At 41.4% G+C, this 15711-nt stretch overlaps 1 protein-coding gene across 1 annotated transcript in view; it reads left to right on the top strand.

Annotated features, from left to right (window-relative positions):
* adgb (androglobin) overlaps positions 1 to 15711 on the top strand; it is a 41821-nt gene that overhangs the window by 20747 nt on the left and 5363 nt on the right. Inside the window, exons 18-28 of the mRNA XM_027147596.2 lie at positions 541 to 655; positions 1118 to 1282; positions 1348 to 1477; positions 1572 to 1694; positions 3568 to 3661; positions 3820 to 3951; positions 4063 to 4213; positions 5500 to 5681; positions 6060 to 6226; positions 7031 to 7140; positions 7415 to 7526. Of these exons, the coding sequence (XP_027003397.2) occupies positions 541 to 655; positions 1118 to 1282; positions 1348 to 1477; positions 1572 to 1694; positions 3568 to 3661; positions 3820 to 3951; positions 4063 to 4213; positions 5500 to 5681; positions 6060 to 6226; positions 7031 to 7140; positions 7415 to 7526 (1481 nt within the window). The remainder of the gene's footprint in view (positions 1 to 540; positions 656 to 1117; positions 1283 to 1347; positions 1478 to 1571; positions 1695 to 3567; positions 3662 to 3819; positions 3952 to 4062; positions 4214 to 5499; positions 5682 to 6059; positions 6227 to 7030; positions 7141 to 7414; positions 7527 to 15711) is intronic.

Below are 15711 nucleotides of genomic sequence, written 5' to 3'. Positions count from 1 at the left end.
ACGGTTTCCAACAAACATTTTGGACTTCCACCAGCTGTTATTTTTTTTCACATACAGTTACTGAAACATTTTAAGGCTAGAATTAAAAAACGTGCGAATGTGAACATTGCCTGTACACTCTGTATGTTCTGTTTCTGATAATGAAGCTCTCTGAGGAAACCCTAGAGAGGGAAAGAGATGAACCAGTCTGCTATTTCTAGCTCCATAGTAGCCTAAAAGTAGGGGGCCTACATTCAGAGGTCAGAATGCTAGCATAATGCAAATTTATCAGACTATAGAAATAGATGATAGGAATAAGATCTGAATTTATTTTCATTAATGTGATGCATGAACCTCTACAGTCACAATATCTCTGATTCAGCTTATCGTTTCAAATATTATGTGTGCCGAACGAAAACTTTACAGGAATCAGGGATTAACTTCTTCTTAACATTCCCCGGATGACACTTTCACAGAATAGGGAACGTTTTTATGTTGTGTACGTAGGCCTTTGTAAGCTTGCGCTAATGGACTATTACTTGTCTAATGGACACTTTTCAGGCGTCATGTTCTTCGCTTTAACATTTGGATGCAGTTCAGTTTCCACGTGCAGCTTTACAGCAAGACAGAACTCGTATTCGAAGAAGAAGAGGCAGTGATGCCACACCTAGAAAAGGTATCCAGCTGGAGGACTGTTAAAGCCTCATATTCTATACACCACTTAACTCAATTTTGACTGACAAGTCAAAACAGTTCGTTCTGAAAAAAAAGTCAACTGTAAAGAACTTTCTAACTTTAAAACGAGTCAACTTTAAGGAAAAGAATCAAACGTAAATAATACTGTCAATTTTTACATTTTTAGTAAATAATTTTTTTTTTTTTTTTACAACTTTTGGAAAAAAGAAGAGCAACTTTAAATATTTCAACACATGGACATTACACCATGATATATTAAGTCACTGAGTTTAACATTCTCATCTTCATCTAATCTGATGTCGGTAATCTCAGTAATGCTTAGTTCAGGTGTTCAGACAGGTTCAAGTTCAGGTTGGTGTTTATTGTGATGTTTAGGACAACGCCCCAACGTTTCAGACGATTCATCTACCGTCTCTTTCACCTGCTCACTGTCTTTCTTCAGGAGAGTCTGAGGTTCTGTGAGCAGGCTCTGTCAATCCTCAGAGCTCTTGGTGAAATGGTCAGATCCTTCTCTAACGCAGACAAACTCCCATCAGCCACCAGGGCGCTGGAGGAGGCTCTCTGCCTGCCGTCTCTCAGCAAGCTAGCAGTCAGAGAGCACTGGAAGGTTGGTGTCTCTCACACACTTACAAATGCGTCTTGTCACAAGTCACAGTTTGTTGTGCTCAACAGGTCTTCAGTCATGCGGCGTACCACATGTTTTGCCATGTACTGGAAAGAAAGCTGACATCTGAGGAGCAGTTTGCATTGCGGAGCCTGACAAGAGAGGACACACCTCACTCCAGCGACACAAAGGACACCAGTATGTGTGTTATTCTAGGTTTATCAAATCAGGAACATCTCTATAGAACATGAATGCTGTGATTATTGATGTTTTGGTGTCCTGTGTGTTTCAGATGGTGTTCCAGAGGGCTGGACTGGCAGGCAGGCCACAGAACAAGAAAAACATGCAGCAACAGTTTTGCAGGCTGGCTGGAAGGGCTATCTGGTGAGAGAACTTCTCAATGCTGCAAGACCAGGTATTATGACCCTGCTTATTATTACTGAACTGTTGAAACATTACAGAAACCTAGATAAAGAAATATCACGAGTAACTATGACTAACCCTGGGGTTAATGGATAATATGATCAGAGCATCATCTTGATTTATGTGTGTGTGCGTGTACACATATATAGACACATGCACTCAAGACGTCCAGCTCACACTTATCAGTTAAGCTGCCAATCACTCTAAGTAAGAACGACAGCCCGGAGAACAACACTCGTCTCTTTCTGCGTTTTCATCTTTTCATCTATCTGGATCTATCCCTTCAAGCATTTGTTCCTCCTCTCGCTGACACACCGATGGATGTCAAAGAATCAAAACAGATACTGGACAGATCATGGAAACTGCTTAAAAATAGGAGCAAATTTGAGAGAGACAGAATGAGAGAATGAGAATTAATCTATATGGACAGAACTTGACCAGTGTTATTATCCAAACTCAACCCTATTACACAAAATCCAGGCTGTATAATATTCCATTTAAAATATTCATTCTTGACTCAGCAATGAAATAAAGCACACTTTTAAATCACTGCAGCTGATTTGCTCAGATATGGACAAACATTAAAGTTGGGGTCTCTGTTGTTTGAGAAAATGCTTCAGAAAACTGCGTTGGGCCACCAAACAAAACAAAAACAAAACTAACGTGTAGCCAATGAGCAGAAGGGGGCGTGTCTTGTCAATATGGGCAGAGAGATTGTTCAGAGCACATGTGAGACATTAGCAGAAAGCGGTTTTAACATTGACATGGCAGATAAAAACAAAGAAAGAAAGCGAAGAAAGGCTTACGATAAGGCAAGAAGCAGGACCTGAACTGAACGTCTTCCGCGTGAAACGGAGATAAACTTTTCATGGTACAACACGCAGTACTACAAAAACACCATAGTATTACTAATTGAGTTCATTTATCGACAAAAATATACCCTTGGTCAGCTGCCCCAACAGGTTCCACCATAATACTTGTCTGGGTTATACTTGGGTTATACTTGTCTGGTGTATGTGTGGGACGGAGCTATCAAAACAGGCGTGGGACCCATTTGGGTTAGGGGCGTGTTTGTTTTGGTGATTTCAAATGTCAACTTTGGCTTTCAAACAATGGAGATCCCACCTTTAATGCATGCACCTTCACTAACCGCTTCCTCCTGGTCTGGCTTGTGAATCAAACTCTGTAAGCTGTGTGCAAGTTGCTTATGAACACTTTTACACAGCAAGGCTACCTTTCTAAATGTTTTGGGGTGGTACAGTAGAAGGAAACTGAAGAACACAGAGGACCCTCATGTGGAAAAGACAAGAAACTCCACATAGACCCCAGTAACCCAAGCTCTGAAAATGTCTGAGCTTTCATAAACATTCTTCACTTTTCTCTTACATCTGTAGCATGTTTAAACATAATATATCTTTTAACTGGGGGGGCACGGTGGCTTAGTGGTTAGCACATTTGCCTCACACCTCCAGGGTTGGGGATACGATTCCCACCTCCGCCTTGTGTGTGTGGAGTTTGTATGTTCTCCCTGTGCCTCTGGGGTTTCCTCTGGGTACTCCGGTTTCCTCCCCCGGTCCAAAGACATGCATGGTAGGTTGATTGGCATCTCTGGAAATTGTCCAGTAGTGTGTGTGTGTGTGTGTGTGAGTGAATGAGAGTGTGTGTGCCCTGCGATGGGTTGGCACTCCATCCAGGATGTATCCTGCCTTGATGCCCGATGACGCCTGAGATAGGCACAGGCTCCCCATGACCCAAGAAGTTTAGATAAAGTGGTAAAAAATGAATGAATCAATGAATGAATATCTTTTAACCAACAGCATGATGATTTCTTGGTGGTGGTGGTGGTGGGATGGGGTGTTGTTCAGGTTCTGAGGAGAATCAGAAAGTTGCCAAGACTCTGTCAGAGATGTGGGGTTCTGTGGAATCGGACATGGAGAAGCATGCTGTGTCTTTACTGAGGTAAATGTCTTATTTCACCATCTGCTGGTGTTTCTAATGTGACTAGATCTCAGTGTACTGTTTTAGAAATGTTTTGCTTTGGAGCAGTTCAATTTATACAATTGGTAGCTGATGTAAAAAGCATGGCATAGTTAGATGTGTGTGTGTTCTCTTGGAAGGTTCATGATCATGGACAACGAGCAGCTAGTGGACTTGTATCCGTGTGGTGGGGATGAGTGGACGAAAATTACCTTCACTGAATACTCCATCCCTGTCCAAGAGGCCACCAGTCCCTGGGTCATGCTATTTAGGTCAAATCGCACAAGAAAAGATTTCAACATTTACTAAATCTGAAAAGCCGATATCATTGTTGCCATAGTTTAAAATATGTGCTGTTATTAAGTGTGTTTGTCTGTGTACAGGGAGGTGTTCCATGTTCCAAAAGCCATATTACTTGTGCCTAAGATCTATTCATCGTTTCCATGTCATCTTCATGTCGTCAACAACAACACTGGCGAGGAAGTACCGACATTTTTCAACGGTGTACTGCCATTTACGTACACACCAAATGAGGTGTGTGTACTGTGTTTATGTGTGTGTGTATGTGTATGTGCTTTTATCGATATGACACCAAAACTGCTGCAACTTGCCGAGACCCCTGGAGTTGTACTGGATCTGCCATCATAGTGGAGCTGCCGCAGATCGGACATCATCCGACAGATGATTGAACAGATTGAATTCTGGGCCATGACAACACCTTGAGCTCTTAAATTTTTTTGAACAGCATTAATTTGCTGAAAAAGGCTAATTGCAGCTGTTGGGTCAACTCTGATGCTTCGGTACATGGCACGTGTCAAACTGAAGTCTACACAAATATCCAGGACCCAGGGTTTACAAACAGAACATTGCCCAAAGCATCACACTGCCTCCATCAGCTTGTCTGCTTCCCAGCTTCCCATCATGCATCCTGGTGCTCTCTCTTCCCCAAAAATATGGTGCACACATACTTTGTTGTCTCATCAGACCAGCAACCTTCTGCTACTTCTTCAAGGTCCAGTTCTGAAGCTTGTGTCCCCATTGCCTTAAGCCTTGTTTCCCCAGAGATTCGTCACACACTCACCTGGTTGTCCACAGGACTTATCAGACCAGACAACCTTTCTTCAAAGTTAAGATCAAAAGCTTGTGTCCCGAGAGATCTGGTGCACACCCACCTGGCTGTTCATGGAACTCATCAGATTCAAGGTCCACTTTATCTATGAAGCTTTTGTACCCATTGTCTTGAACCTTGTTTCCCCAGAGATTCGTTGCACACTCAGCTGTTTTTCCACAGGACTCATCAGAAAGTCAACTTCAGATGAGTTCATAGGACTCATCAGACCAGGCAACATTCTCCCACTGCTTCAAAGTCCAGCTCAAAATACCGTGTCCCTATTGCTTTGGGTGATAAACAACCTGCCATCGGTTTGTGGTTTGCACCTTCTCAGACCAGAAGGTGCTCACCACTGAACACTGTAAACACCTCTTCAACCCTGAACGTTGTCAGAGTTCCTTAGGTATTTAAACTTCTCCCCATCTAACTTTGTCCTGCAACCTACTACATGAACTGAGTATTTTCTTACTATGAAAAATATCTCAGACCTTGATATGCACCACTGCTATGACACAATCTATGTTATTCAAATCATCTATAAGTGATCACAATGCTTTGGCTCATTAGTGTATTTACTATAGATGGGTAACAAATAAAAGAACAAATATTAAGCTGCTTTAGTTCCCTTGAACTGTACTGGCAGATAAACTCCATCCAGTCTATTTTTTAGTATACAGTTTGTGAGTAATACGTAATGTATCATCTGCAGGCTGGCTACACATTTGTGGCGTACACTAAAGGAACGACTGTAGCAGGAGGAACGTGTCGCCTGCGTCTGATCAGTTCCCGAGAACAACTTGCCCAGATGGAAAGACAAGAACCGGTCAGCAACTTCGTAGTGAAAGAGTTCAAAGATAACTACTTACCAAGCAAGAAGAACGTCATCTGCAGGTCTGACCACATACACACACACATTTGTGTACATTTTTGTTAAGAAAGCTAAAGCCCTGTGAGACAAAATGTATTTAATGATGTGTTCAAACAATTTCTACACAAATGTACAATATAATAAGGACAAACCCTGTCATTGGAGATGTCACAAACGCTGTCAAAAATAATTCCCTCCTGTTGAACCATATTCAAGAATTTAAACACACAGGGATGTAAATGTATTAAAGTGGAAACTCGGTCATAAGACAGAGAACACAATGCTTTATTATAACACAAAAGATTTTCAGTTCATAAAGGGACAAAGGCAAGAGTGCTAATCATAGTGCTTTATTTCTACATGTGTGTTTGTGATATAATAGTGTGACATCTGTCTTTCAGGCATGCGGTGAACGTCTTGAGTGACGTACACATCACGGTGCAGTTCCAGACTTCAAAGGAAGATGTCTGTGTTAAACTCAGCATCCTGGACCATGAGAAAGAGGTGGCCAGCAAGAGAGGCCAAGGACACGTTGTTATCCCTGTGTATTGCTTTTCAGCTAGTGGAGGTGTGTTAAATGGCCATACAATTACATCTTGTTTACAGTTTTATTCTCCACTCTTAGCTGTTATAATAATTTCCTCCACTCTTCAGGGAAGGCTTTCCACTAGATGTTGGAGCGTGGCTGTGAGGCTATTTGTTCATTCAGTGCATTAGTGAGATAAGACACTGATGTTGATCCCAAATATCTTTAGTGGGATTGAGTCAGAGTCAGGGCTCCGTGCAGGACACTCGAGTCCTTCGAGTCCAACCTTCACCTTCACACCATGTCTTCATGCATGCTGGAACAGTGTTTGTGGTCCTGGTGAAGGGAAATTGTAATGCTACTGCATACAGAGACTTTCTATACAATTGCGTGTTAACAGTTTGAGGAAGAACCACATAGCTGTGATGGTCAGGGGTGCACAAACCTATGGCTATATAGTGTACAAAACACTATTTTAAGCGTGACATAAGTGTCAATGTAAATAAAGCATCCGTAGACAATGCTGTGTGTGTGTGTAGGGGTGTGTGTCTGTGTTCCTTTCATACCCCCGGTTTAAAGGGTAAAGACTTGGTGACCTATAAAATGAATTTAATAAGTAAATAAATGATAGACAGCTTGTGTTCCAGCCCTCCTCAATCCATTGGTTGTTATTCTTTTCAAAACTTTACATCTCCTCAGTTGACATCTTACCCAAACTGACAACCACTCTCTTAGTTTCTTAGCTACAGCCTGACACTGGCAGTTCTCGTGTATTTATAGAGTGTTTATCCATCTGTATCTGTGTGTGTGTGTGTGTGTGTGTGTACACGTGTGAATGTGCACCAGGTTCCTCAGGCAGTGCCGTAGAGAAGGCGGGGGAGAGTCAGTCTCAGGACAGCCCTGGAGGGGATCACAATGGAGGCAGAGGAGCCTCTAAGTGCCAGCCTGCCCAAATAGTACAGACAAATCCTATTCATCACTGTCTCTGTGTGTGTGTGTGTGTGTGTGTGTGTGTGTGTGTGTGTGTGTGTGTGTGTGTGTGTGTGTGTGTGTGTGTGTGTGTGTGTCAGAGGGAAGGAGTATAATGTCTTGGGGATCTTTTTGCTTTTTTGTGACAGCACATATATGGTTGTATTTTTGTCTGTGTGTGTGTGTGTGTGTGTGTGTGTGTGTGTGTGTGTGTGTGTGTGTGTGTGTGTGTGTGTGTGTGTGTGTGTGTGTGTGTGTCAGCATCATAAATACATTCTTCAAGCAGAGGTGCTTTACAACAGCTGGCCTTTGGATGACTCACTGTCAGGCTTCATCCAAACGCTAAGAGATAAGGAGAGCGACGAGCTGCGAGGTGAGCACGAGCACTACAGCCAATCACAATCACACTTCAGGTAAACCAATCAGACAAAGGTGTTACTCAGTTACCTCAGTTTAGTAGCTGAGAGAGGAATTAGTGCATCAAAATTGCAGAACTGTAATGAGGACTTGTTTATGGTGTCACTGGGCAACAAAGTTCTCTTCTGTTACATGCCGTGTTGCTATTACACGCTTATGCTCAAAAGTTTGCATACCCTAAATATTTTTTTCTTATTTTAGGATAGTGATCACGTGAATCATTAATTATCACTCTTTTCTAAAACCTGATTAGTTGTAGACATAAATAGTCAATGAATATTTCCACTCATGGGGTGATGCACTGACTTGGCTGGACACTGTACCATGGGGAAAACTAAAAAACTGTCAATGGACCTGCGTAATGTGGTAGTGGAACTTTATAAAGCAGGAAATAGATGTAAAAAGCTCTCTCAACAATACTAGTCAGTACTGTTCAAACTCTGATAAAGAGGTTCTGCTGATACTAAGCCACAGTCAGGTAGACCAAGTAAGATTTCACCCACTACAGCCATAAACCCTAAAGACCTGCATGGTCAAGTTGCCAGGAGAAAGCTGTTACTGCACCCATGCCACAAAAAGGCCCGCCTTCAGTATATCAGACAGAACCTAGACAAGCCTCACAGCTTCTGGAGCAGAGTCATTTGGAGTGATGAGTCTAAAACTTAACAACCATAAACACTACGTTTGGAGAGGAGACAACAAGGCCTACAGTGAAACCTACACCATCGCCACTATAAAGCATGGTGGTGGATCTCTTATGGTTTGGTCTGTGTGAGCTCCAGTGGCACGGGATGTTAGTAAAAATTGATGACAAGATGAATGCAGCATGTTATCAGAAAATGTTATCAGAACGAAAGCTCATGTCATGTTCCAACATGACAATGATCCAAAGCACAAGGCAAGGTTGACCCTACAATGGCTACCATAGAAAAGGGTAAAGGTTTTTTAGGCCATTATAGTCTCCTGACCGCAATATCATTGTGCCACTTTGGGAAGATCTCAAACATGCAGTTTCTGCAAGACAGCCAAAAAATGTACAGGAACTGGAGGCATCTCGCCAAAAAAAGAATGGGCAGCTACTGTATATCACCTGAGAGAATGATGGACCTCATGCACAATTATTAAAAAAGACTGTATGCCATCATTGATGCTAAAGGAGCAATACACAATATTAAGAACTAAAGGTATACAGACGTTTGAACAGGGATTATTTCGTTATTTTCTTTTTTGTTGTGTTTTGACTGATGATCGTGCCATTCTGTTATGCCGTACATATTACCTTGTGCCATTCTGTTCCATGCCGTACATATTACCTTGCAAATTCTCCAAAGGTTTGCAAAATTTTGAGCACAGCTGCATGTCCCAGTACTTACATGAGCTGCATCACAAAGTACTCCACACTACACACTATGTACTCTTTATAATAATATAAAACACTAACCTTATTTTACTAACATGAAGTATAAACCGTTTCCTAGCCGACTACCAAAACATCCAGCACATGTAACACAACACTGCTAGCTTTACCAGAATATTAAGAATTTTATAAATGTGTAAAAATTAAGCTTCGCGTTAGTTCTGGCAGGCCACGTCGTCAAGCGGCATCAGCTGTTAATCAGCTGTCCACGACGCGCACCAATCCGGTTACGTCATCCATATTACCCGACCATTTGAATTCCCATTCATTGAGCCGCTTTCTAGCGCGTCGCCACTGCTGCGAATTAAACTCCCTCCTCCAACCCCTTCCACTATGCCGGAACCCCTCTCCCTCTCTCTATTTATTTATTTATTTATTTATTTATTTATCAATTTATTCATTTATTATTTGCAAAAAAAACCAAAAAAAAACTATGCATGACAAATGGTTCTGTTGTGGGGGGGTTTATCTATTTTCTAGTTGCTGCTCTCCCCGCTCGGTCCATGCATGCGCACGGACGGGCGCGTGGATTCCTGTCCCGAACAGAACCATACCGCCAACACTAACTGTATGCTATCATCTAATAAACTCTCACTTGACAAAGTGGTCCTGACAGAAATGTTAATATAATCACACATCATGGGCTCATTTAAAGGGCCTTAGTAAAATGTTCCATCCTATGGAGTGTCGTCGGCCATCTTGAAAAGCTTTTTCTTTTCTGCAATGCGCTGCTGCCAGGTCTACCTATGAACGCAATCTGTCCTCTACAAATGATCCAAAATGCAGCTGCCCGGCTTGTTTTCAACCTGCCAAAGTTCTCGCATACCACCCCGCTGCTGCGATCCCTCCACTGGCTTCCGGTAGCTGCACGCATCCGATTCAAAACACTGATGCTGGCCTACAAAGCCAAAAATGGACCAGCTCCCTCTTACCTCAAAGCCCGCATCATTCCTCGCACTGCACCCCGCAACCTCCGATCTACCAGCACTGCTCGACTGGTTCCACCATCTCTCAGGGTAAGAGGCAAGTATACTACAAGACTCTTCTCTGTTTTGGCACCAAGGTGGTGGAATGAACTTCCCCTAGAGGTCCGGACAGCTGAGTCACTGGCTATTTTCAAGCGGCGGTTGAAGACCTACTTATTCAGGAAGCAATTCAACTAGCACTTCTTTCCTTATCCTTTGCATTTAAAAAAAAACAAAAAAAAAAAAAACCCTTTGACAAAAAAACAAAACCCTTTTTTTTCATTGTAACTTTGAACAAATGTTTTAAACTCATGGTATCTTAAGTATGTAACCTAGTGAGCCAGCATTAATGTATTCAGTGTTAGAGATTTAAGCACTTATGTACGTCGCTCTGGATAAGGGCGTCTGCCAAATGCTGTAAATGTAAATATGTAAATGCTTGGTAGCTCTGCCCCTCTTCCTTTTTGTAAACAAAGCTGTGAACATCGAGTGCATGAAGTGTCCAGGGTTCCACACTAGAATAAGTGAATTATCTTGGTTTTTGAATTGCACTTCTTCCTCCTCTTATTCTACTTCTTCTGTTTCTTCTTTTTGAAACAAAATGGTGCAGAATAGTTTATAAGTGTGATTTGGGACACAACTATTTTCTTTTGCTACACACTTAAATGTATGGATTTTCTTCATAGTGTGCATAGATTAAGTGGAAGAATTGGGACACAGCATGTGTGTTTTATTATGTAAACTCATGAAGGGAAACGGGGGGCATGTTGGCTTAGTGGTTAGCACGTTTGCCTCACACCTCCAGGGTTGGGGGGTCGATTGCAGGGTTGGGTTGTTCTCCCCGTGCCTCGGGGGTTTCCTCCGGGTATTCCGGTTTCCTCCCCCCGGTCCAAAGACATGCATGGTAGGTTGATTGGCATCTCTGGAAAATTGTGAGTGTTTGTGTGCCCTGCAATGGGTTGGCACTCCATCCAGGGTGTATCCTGCCTTGATGCCCGATGATGCCTGAGATAGGCACAGGCTCCCCGTGACCCAAGAAGTTTGGATAAGTGGTAGAAAATGAATGAATGAATGAATGAATGAATGAAGGGAAACAAGCGCACCGGTGTAAACAACCAATCACAAGATGAGGGTGGAGCCAGGATTTAAAAATAACCGAACCAATTGAAAAAAATATATTTTAATCCCAGCTCTGCTATATTAGAAGTGTATTTTACAAATCAGTACTAGAAATTAAAATGAATTAAGCATTTCTGTGTCAATGCATTTAAACGATGTATTGAAAAAGTCATTGTGAAAACTTGTAAGGACACAAGATAAAGAAGGTTTAATATTAACTCAGGTCTGTTTGTTTATCTCGAATCCTGCGTGAGACCAAATTTCACGTTTATGTTTATTCATTTAAATAAGCACAATAATGTGAGATAAAACTATCAGGTCTCATCTGGACTTTTATGATTTAAATCCAGTTTCTTTGTTTTCTCATCAGACCGGAAAATATTGTGCCGGTCTCTTTGAGCAGAGAACCACAGACGTGATAATGAAACACAAATAAATTCTGCCGGAGGTCTGATTTTGTTCGGTGACCCACGGCAGGTGGGATGAGGAATAATCGCCTCAAACATGTCATGATTTGGAGCGATGCGGTAGACGGGGAAGGAGAAGCTCATTGAAATGGAAACAAAAGGAAGCGTAGGAGCAGTTAGTGTATTCTTGGCATGGTGTTGATGTTTGGGGTGATGATGAAAGGGATGAAAGGTTTTTAGATGATCATAGGAGGGACCTCTCATTAGACTAGATCTTGTGGACTTTCGTTCCTCCTCATTGTGCATGCGGATCTCCCGATGTCCCTCCTGATGCAGTTTATGGGCTGCATCTCAATCAGCTCTCACGCTCCTGTTCACATACTGTAGTAAACCAGAGCATCATGTTTGTGCACTGCTAATGACTCACTCCACATCGGGACACTTATGACTACGTTCTCATTTCTCAGCATATATTCCTCCTGTTTTTTTTTTTTTCTGGTGCATTATTGGATTTCTTGGATTAGAGTTTCGAACGAAGGATTGCACGAATGAGAGACTGCACTTAAAATGGTTAACTCCCTGATCAGTGTGGCGATGTTGAAATTCGAAAACTGATTCACATGTCCTATGAAGTAACATCATTTTGAGTATTAGCCTGCTAACGCTTGCCAGAAAGTTAACATTAGCATTGTCTAACTAGCTATAATATTAGCTAATTGTGTATACTGAACATCACTGTAGAAAACAAACTATTTGAGTAGATAGGTGTGAAAAAGTGCTGGCCCCCTTCCTGATTTTTTATTTTTTTTTTGCATGTTTGTCACACTTTAATGTTTCTGAGCATAAAAAAATATAGAAATATTAGTCAAATATAACACAAGTAAACACAACATGCAGTTTTTAAATGAAGGTTTTTATTATTAAGGGGAAACCTACATGGCCATGTGTGAAAAAGTGTTTGCCCCCTAAACCTAATAACTGCTTGAGCCACCCTTAGCAGCAAGAACTGCAATCATGCATTTGCAGTAACTTACAATGAGTCTGTTACAGCACTGTGGAGGAATTTTGGTCCACTCATCTCTGCAGAATTATTGTAATTCAGCCACATTGGAGAGTGTTCGAGCATGAACCGCCTTTTTGACGTCATGCTACAGCATCTCAGTAGGATTCAGGTCAGGACTTTGAATAGGCTTTTAAAACTTTGACGTAGTTTATTTTTCTTCAGCCATTCAGAGGTGGACTTGCTGGTGTGTTTTGGATCATTGTCCTGCTGCAGAACCCAAGTTCGCTTCAACTTGAGGTCACGAACAGATGGCCGCACATTGTCCTTCAGGATTTTTTGGTAGACAGCTGAATTCATGGTTCAGCAAGTCTTCCAGGCTCTGAAGCATCAAAACAGCCCCAGAACATTATACTACCACCACCATATTTTACTGTTGGTATGATGTTCTTTTTCTGAAATTAAATGTTACTTTTATGCAGATGTAATGGGACACACACATTCCAAAAAAGTTCAACTTTTGTTTTGTCAATCCAAAGAGTATTTTTACAAAAGTCTTTGGGCTCATCGAGGTGCTCAGCAGTGGTCATGCAGGCCATTTTTGCACAGTCTCTTTCTTTATGGTGGAGTCATGAACACTGACCTTAACTGAGGAAAGTGAGGCCTGTAGTTCTTTGGATTTTGTTGTGGGGTCTTTTGTGACATCTTGGATGAGTCATCGCTGTGTTCTTGAGGCAATTTTGGTCAGCTGGGAACTCCTGGGAAGGTTCACCACTGTTCCATGTTTTCGCCTTTTGTTGATAATTGCTCCCACTGTGGTTCTCTGGAGTCCCGGAGCTTTAGAAATGGCGTTATAACCATTTCCAGACTGATAGATTTCAATTACTTTCTTTCTCAATTGTTCCTGAATTTCTTTGGATCTCGGCATGATGTGTAGCTTTTGAGGATCTTTTGGTCTACTTCACTTCATCATTCAGGTCTTATTTGGTGGGTGGGTTGGGTAGGTAGGTAGGAAGGTAGGTAGGTAGGTCGATCGGTCTTTACATAACCTTTACAAGGCCTACAAAAAGTTAAATAAATTTGATACAATTTAAATTTTATTTCTATAGCACTTTTAACAATACACACTCAATACGTCACTAAGCAGCTTGACAGAAATCTATAAATTCTGGATATAAGTTCAAAACTTTTATTTATCCCTAAAGAACAAGCCAGAGGTGACGGTGTTGAGGAAAAAAGATGATTTAACAGTTATATGCTGTATGTCTTATGTAAAAAGACTGTAATTTAACATTTATGTAAGGGGGTAAGGAGTCTGCAGTGTCAGTGATTCAGACAGAACAGTCAGTTTTTAGGACAGAAGATTTTGGTGGATTTTTGTCTCATGAACTGATAATGATGACTCTTTATACCGTAGCTGCTGTCATGAAGGTGTTTTGTGGACGTTTCCATGTCGCATTATGATTAAACTACGATGTATCGTTCTTGAATAAGTACAAATTGTAATCATTGTTAAATAACTATAGTAATGAGATGAATGAATCATTCTAGTTTCTGAGATTATTTTTATTAAAATATTATTTTTCCATAAAGCCTTAATTAGCACCGACGTAATAAATATGTTTGTTTTGTTTTCTAATGAAATCCTGCAATCATTATACAGATCTGGACAGCTCTGAAAATGAGGTAGAATTACATATTTTATTAGTTTAGTGGTTTGAGTCTCAAGGAAGGTCTTAATTAGGAGTGTTTAAACCTGTGTACACATATATCTGCATTTGTTTGTGTGTGTGTGTGTATGTGTGTGTGTTCAGAGCAGTAAGTACATATATTGGACATCTTGCTGCCTTTGTCTCCAATTTTGTTTCTGTGGAAATGGGTCAATGGGAAGTCAAATGAAGCTGGTTCTTGGCCTCCAGTGCCAATGCAAGGTATTTCTGGAGGAGAAAGAATTGAATTAACCCACTTTATGTGTGTGTGCATGTGTGTGTGTGTCCTATCAAAGCAGCAGCACTGTTATATTACATAGGCCCTATAGGCTCTAAACACACACTAATCAGTACATCCGCATGAGACTTGGCCTGAGGACAGATCTGCCCAGCCTGGTGTAACCCATCTGAGTCAAGTCTGCTCATCCAGCTCCTGCTCATGCCTCACTTCACCTCTTCTCTACACACACGTCATATTCTCTCGCTTGCTCTCATCTTCTCTTTACATGATGACTCAAAGTTTTGCCATGTCATATAACCCTTACCTTAAATGAACTTTTCGTGGCATTCCCTTTAACTCTCTAACACTGAGACAATAATGACTTTAAATTATATCTGAAGTTCATTACCATCTGGTCCAGTTGATGGTTTTTGGTGATGTAGCATGGCACCATAGACCCTTAAAAAGATTTCGGTTCTGGGATTATGATTTAAAGTAGATTATTTATTTTATTTTATCTTATTTTTTTATGGTTTGAGGTTTAACATTTTCTCTGCTTCTTCAATCCTAATACGTTTGCTAGGTTGTGTTCTTACAGAACGTAGCACTGTCTGATGTAACTTTTCACACTTTTTTCACCCACTTGTTGAAAGAGGAGGTGAGAAGAAATTGGACAAGTGCAAATTCAACAAAAATTTTGCCGGGACCAACCAGTTGGTATCAGCCACTTTTGAGCTTTGATACAAAATGTGTTGAGACGTTTCAGCTCAAAGGAGACGATTCTCACATTGAATCTGAGAAGAACCAGTGTTCTAAACCTGATCTACCCCTTTACCTTCACCTGATCCACTCTGGCTGTCTACACATGATCCACTCTCCTCGTCTACACCGGATCCACCCTTTCATCTACACCTGATCCACCCCCTTATCTATACCTGATCCACCCCCTTATCTACACCTGATCCACCCCCTTTATCTACACCTGATCCACCCACTTGTCTATACCTGATAGACCCCCTTATCTACACCTGATCCACCCCTTATCTACACCTGATCTACCCCTTTGTCTATACCTGATAGACCCCCTTATCTACACCTGATCCACCCCTTATCTACACCTGATCCACCCCCTTGTCTATACCTGATAGACCCCCTTATCTATACCTGGTCCACCCTTTTATCTACACCCGATCCACTCCTTTATCTACACCTGATCCATCTCTTTATCTACATCCAATCCACTCAATTACCTACACTTGTTACACTTCCTATATCTATACCTGATCCACCCCTTTTTTATATAC

The sequence above is a fragment of the Tachysurus fulvidraco genome, chromosome 9, assembly GCF_022655615.1.
Source record: "Tachysurus fulvidraco isolate hzauxx_2018 chromosome 9, HZAU_PFXX_2.0, whole genome shotgun sequence".
NCBI lineage: Eukaryota > Metazoa > Chordata > Actinopteri > Siluriformes > Bagridae > Tachysurus > Tachysurus fulvidraco.
This window is presented reverse-complemented; position numbering and strand designations above follow the sequence as displayed.